This window comes from Clupea harengus, chromosome 10 (assembly GCF_900700415.2).
Source record: "Clupea harengus chromosome 10, Ch_v2.0.2, whole genome shotgun sequence".
In the NCBI taxonomy this organism is placed as follows: Eukaryota; Metazoa; Chordata; class Actinopteri; order Clupeiformes; family Clupeidae; genus Clupea; species Clupea harengus.
The window spans coordinates 10,597,308-10,602,743 of NC_045161.1; the positions used below are offsets into that span (position 1 = coordinate 10,597,308).

At 38.3% G+C, this 5,436-nt stretch overlaps 1 protein-coding gene across 2 annotated transcripts; it reads right to left on the reverse strand.

Moving 5' to 3' along the window:
• Window positions 1-5,436, reverse strand: LOC116222078 (L-selectin-like). 2 transcript variants are annotated; one of them, XM_031574818.2, is made up of 9 exons: window positions 4,810-5,436; window positions 4,298-4,382; window positions 2,886-3,281; window positions 1,397-1,504; window positions 1,092-1,277; window positions 704-883; window positions 384-473; window positions 239-260; window positions 1-116 (listed from the first exon to the last, which is right to left on the reverse strand). In XM_031574818.2, the coding sequence occupies exons 1-9, from the start codon at window positions 4,810-4,812 to the stop codon at window positions 47-49; spliced, it is 1,140 nt and encodes a 379-aa protein (XP_031430678.1). In that variant the 5' UTR covers window positions 4,813-5,436; the 3' UTR covers window positions 1-46. The 2 variants fall into 2 exon arrangements, with proteins under 2 accessions (XP_031430678.1, XP_031430677.1); XM_031574817.2 differs by lacking the exon at window positions 1-116 and having other exon boundaries at window positions 242-473.

Genomic DNA, 5,436 nt, shown 5'->3' on the forward strand with positions numbered 1-5,436 from the left:
GACTATGGCGATGTGATGTATGACACTGGATAAAGTCTGAAGTGTTTCATGTTGAAAAAGGCTCCTCCAGTGGTCCTGTTGCATCATAAACTGGATTCAGTCTGTCATGCTGAGACCTGCACTCAAACATATGTCATTGCTGAACAATGTTATGACTTTACAGGGCAAAATAATAAATAATGTATGTCAAGCAGGGTGAATATCTGAGACATAGACAGAACTAGAAATCCGTTCTTACCCAGCCTGATGATATTTCTTTCCTTACAGAGAAAAAGTAAAAGTCATTTATCAGACACTAAAGTGAGGTAGAAATGTTGAAATTTCTGTAGAAATGTTTTCTCCAATGACGCATACAAGAACATGTGCTACAATTAATGTCTTACTTCTATGGCAGCTTTGACACCAGTAAGTGAAGCAGCAGGCTGCTGATAGGACATTCCACACTAAAACAGCCATCAGCAAGTGAGTGTAGCCTGTGGAAAGACCAGATTGGGATTGAAGTATTAACCATAGCCATTAGATCATAAAACACCACAATATATACAATATTTATATACACAATATATAATAACCCATTTATTTTGAGAGGAAATCACACGTCTCACCGCTGTTGGTGAATATAACCAGATATTTTTCCAACAAGTCCTCCACAGGGGGGCAATATTCTGCCATGAGGGCTATTCTACGATGCCAAACGGCTTACTTGCACACACTGGTCTGAAGCCGCTCCACGTGCCGTTTGCCTCACAGGTGACCTCCGTTGACCCCAGAAGCAAGAACCCAGGGTGGCACTGGAAGGTGCAGGTAGTGTGGAAGGTATTAGTTGCCCCAGAACAGTTCACGAGTCCTCCAACAGGGTCTATCAGAACATCACATGATGGAGCTGAGAGAGGGAGAGAGAGAAAGAGAGAGGGGGGGGGAATAACATGCTGTTGCTTAGAATCTGCTGAAACTGTAAATTAATTTGTAATGAAAAGGAGAGGGCTAATTCAACTTCCACCCACCATTTATGGCATGGTTCCAACCCTACGCATCTGCAAAGGGATGCCAGTGCCTTGGGAACAAACTGTGCATTTGTGTGTGTGTCTTACCAGAGCATTCTGGCTCTCTCTCACTCCATTCCCCAGTGGAATTGCAGGTGATTTCACCTGGACCCTCCATCCTGAAGCCATCCTGACAACTGAACGTGCATGTTGTCCCAAAGGAGTGGTTGCCATAGCCACCACAACATTTCGTCCATCCATTCTGTGGTGCAATTGGCTTACGGCACTGTACAGCTGTTAGAAGATGGAGTTAGAGTGTAGCAATATAAAAGTTAGTGTATGAATACACAACTCTCTCTGTCTCTCTCAGCGAGACAATTCTGTTGAAGAAGAGATGAATTGTGTGAGCTGACCTATTTGGCAGTGGGAGCCACCAAAGCCAAGATGGCACAGGCACTGGAAGCTGTTAATGGTCTCCACACATTCTCCCTGACCATAGCATGCATCACTGGTGCACTGGGCTGAAAAAGAAAGAGTTGATATTGTGTGAGTGTGTGTTTGGTTTGTGTGTGTGTGTGTGTGTGTGTGTGTGTGTGTGTGTGTGTGTGTGTGTGTGTGTGTGTGTGTGTGTGTGTGTGTGTGTGTGTGTGTGTGTGTGTGTGTGTATGCGTCTGCTCAGCCATCATGTACCGCACAGAATGCACATATTTAATACTAGAAGTAAATGTGCAGTAAGGAGTGCCTTATTTAAAAAATAAAAATTGTAACACTTTATTAGGATAATTAAAATAATGTCACACACTTTATTTAAAGACTAACAAATGTGCATTTACAAACCGCCGCCATTTGTGAATATCCTTACATTTACTGTACATGTGGATTTTTTTTTACTTTCCTAAAGCGCTTTGATTCACAAATGCATTTTTTATATTCACTACTACATCATAATGAACATATTACACATATCATGCATTAAACTGTTTACACGAATGATACGAGTTAGGGTGAGGTCCAAAAGTCTGAGACTTTACCAGTAGCTCGGTGACTTGTTTTAACGCGATTCTTTCATTATTTGAGCTATGTAATTTTTAAAAAGTTGTTATTTTTCCATCCCTCAACATGCACTGGAAAAATGTGTTTTCAGAGAGAAACAAATGTAATCCAGCACAGACAAGCCATTTGTTAAAAACAGCTAGAGATAGCAGGTCGGATTATTGGCATTCTTTCAAATATTCGTAGTTCAAGCACATATGACAAGAGGTTTAACAGCTGAACATACTATATTCCCACTTGGTGAGCAGCTACCATACGCCACTGAAACATGGATTCCTCTTTTTGTAATCAGTTGTATGAGGTCTGTTTTAGTGTAGTGTAGTAACTACACACTGCGCAGATGTAACGCAGTGTGGTCATACCCTTGAATTTACATTCATTTGATTGGCTGAGATTGTAAGACACATCTGATAGGCTGCAGAGAATGTACTTTAAATAAAATGCATTTGTGAATCAAGCTGCATCAGGAAAGTCTCAAAAATCCACAAATAAATGCAGGGATGTTAACAAATGGCGAGCAGTTTGTAAATGCATGTTCATTAGTCTGTAAATAAATGTAACAGCTTTTACATTTGTGGATTGCTGTGTCATTTATTTGTGAATAGTGAATCAGGAAATAAATGTCTGAATCGTGTGACTTATATTGGTGAATCATGTGAAATGTATTTGTGAATCACAAAATACATTTGTGAGTTGTGTGACGTTATTTGTGACTATGCTAGCTCCATAAACCTAAACCATTAATTGTAGTTAACAGAATTTCAACAGATTGTCTTCAGATGGTCAATCGGGGACCATGCAAATAAAATGTGACCAAAAGTTAATTAAGAGATCCTTTAAGCCACTTACCTTTATAGCAAATGGCAAAGTTCTTTTTAGCACAATTAATATCGTTCCATTTCCCCTTTTTATTCTCTTGATTGATGTATATCTCTACACAGTCCTCACCATCCACGCTGTTGGGTTCATTGGGAGCCCATGACCCGTTTCCAGTCATCGATTTGTTCATTCCCACCCAGGTCCAGGTTCCCTTTATCTTCCTGATGCCGATCCAATAGTGAGGCGTGGAAACCCTATGTGGAATGATGTGTGTTATGTTCAGGAGGTGCTCGGTCTCATCAGTGTTCTGGATGGCCACTAAGTCGGTGTAGTTTGTCCTGCAGAAGTTGCGTGCTTCTGTCCAGGTCATGTTGTCAGCTGAGGAACTGTATGTCCAGCAGAACACACATCCAGGGCCAGGGAGGGCTGATTGAAGAGTTGGTGTGCAGGATTTTGTGTTTTTTTTAGAGCGGACGTGGATGGCGTGAGAAAAATAACATTGACAGAATTGATGCTTCAAATCCACAATAACAGCTTTGATTCTGACTGACGTGAGAATAGAAACAAATATGTCTAAAATATGTCTTGATGTTAACATTTCTGTTTTTCTTTGCATTTTAATATTGATTTGCATTACAGATCTGTGTAAATATAACAGCAATAGCCGTGAATGAATGCCTGTAAAATTGTCAGCAGAGCTACAAACCCTCATGTCATTTCACAGCTACAGATTGGTGACTAGTGCATATGCAAGCTTAATGGATAGTATGTCTATGGTTGCATGTTAATTTGGGTAGGGAATTGATTAATCTATGACAAAATCAAATGCATTTCATTCACAAAAAAATTACATTTGAGGAACAATCTGTAAAAAAACAAGGATTGATTTATTTCAGTCCACAAACTCACTTAATGTTTTTCTTATTCAGGGTTGGGGAGTAACTAGTTCCATGTCACAGAGTTATGTGTACTTAAATTACAAAATTAATTTAATAAAAAAAACTGTTTTAAATTTAATTACAGTTACTAATCAAAATGTTGGTGATTACAAAGGGGTTACATTTGAATAGATTATTTTTGGTAAAATGCTTTCAAGCCTATATGTAGAATTTGGCATTGATCCTGTTGCTTTGAAACTTTTCGCTGTCAGCCAGGCTCGATTCATTTGGTAGTGTACGCTCAAATTTGTGTTGTTTTTGACTGGTTCATTTGTTTGAATTTGCACTGCCTCTCATCTGCCAAAGTAATCGAAAGTAATCAAATGTAAAAGCTAATCATTAAAATAGCTACATTATTAATTACATTTTTAAAAGGGTAGCTAGTAATCTGTAACCTATTACATTTGAAATGTAATCTTCCCAACCCTGTTCTTATTGCATACAAGAAAAATAAAAACATTAAGATGTGATACATGGCACCCTTTACTGTAGAGCTATACTCACAGAGAGTTACTAACAATAGGAGTGGCTTGAGTGGGCTCAGGATGCTGGTTCCTCTCCTCAGCAGTTTCTTGTAATGCGCCCAAGTCTGTTAATTGAAAGTGGAGAACGTGCAGAACACGATGGACCAGAGTTGGCATTCTTCAGCACTATTGGTGTTAAGTCATGGTGTGTGTATGTGTGGTAGTCACTGGTAACTGTACTAATATTACTCAAAAATAATATATAATTAGCCTTATTCAAGCACCTTTTCTACCTAACTTTCTCCATAAAGCTGGTTAGTGATGGAACAATATACAACAATAAAATACCGATATTTACAAGACTTTTAAATCAGTACATATTCTTCCCCCTGTTTGATCAGTGGATATACTATATTTACATATTTGCTTCGTTGAATGGTCTTTGTAATAATACAATTATATTTGGATCTCTTTGACTACTATCAATTCTCACAGTTAACCATTAATGTTATTTGATTTGCATGAGTGAAATAAATCAAATCAAATTCATACCATGTCTGCTGCTGTCACGATGGACCTTCTTCAGTTCTTCTGGTGTGCTTCTCCTTGTTGTCCTGGTTTTCCCCGACAGGATCAAAACCTGTGCTGTCGAACTTTTGACGCCGATCTCACCTCTGCCTCGTTCTCCCAAGCACTACAGCTCACAGTTCTCTGTAAGCCTACAGGAATCAACACAAAATAGCAGGATGTATTAAAAGGAATTTCACTACACTTTTTTTTTTTTTTTAACTCGTGGCTTGACTTTGAATAGATGAATGCCAGTGTTCCGATAAGGTTACTATTAGACATTGTACAGTAAATTCCATCACAGGTCAAAATAGTTTAATCTTTTTTTTTTGTGTTCAGTTTCTGAAAAACAGCATACTGAACTGGTTTCATACAGAGTGGATTTTTGAGAGTGAATAATGGTAGAGCTAAGGTTAAAGTGGAGATGAATATAACAAATGATAGTAAACTGAAATGTTCAGGAACTGGTGAACAACACAAAAGACAATTCATGATAATTTTAACACAATTATTTTTTATATTGCTTTATATGTGAATGCAGGCTAGATATACGTATAAAGGGTCAAATATCTTTTATATCCTGTAATGATCCATGTAACAACTCACTTGAAA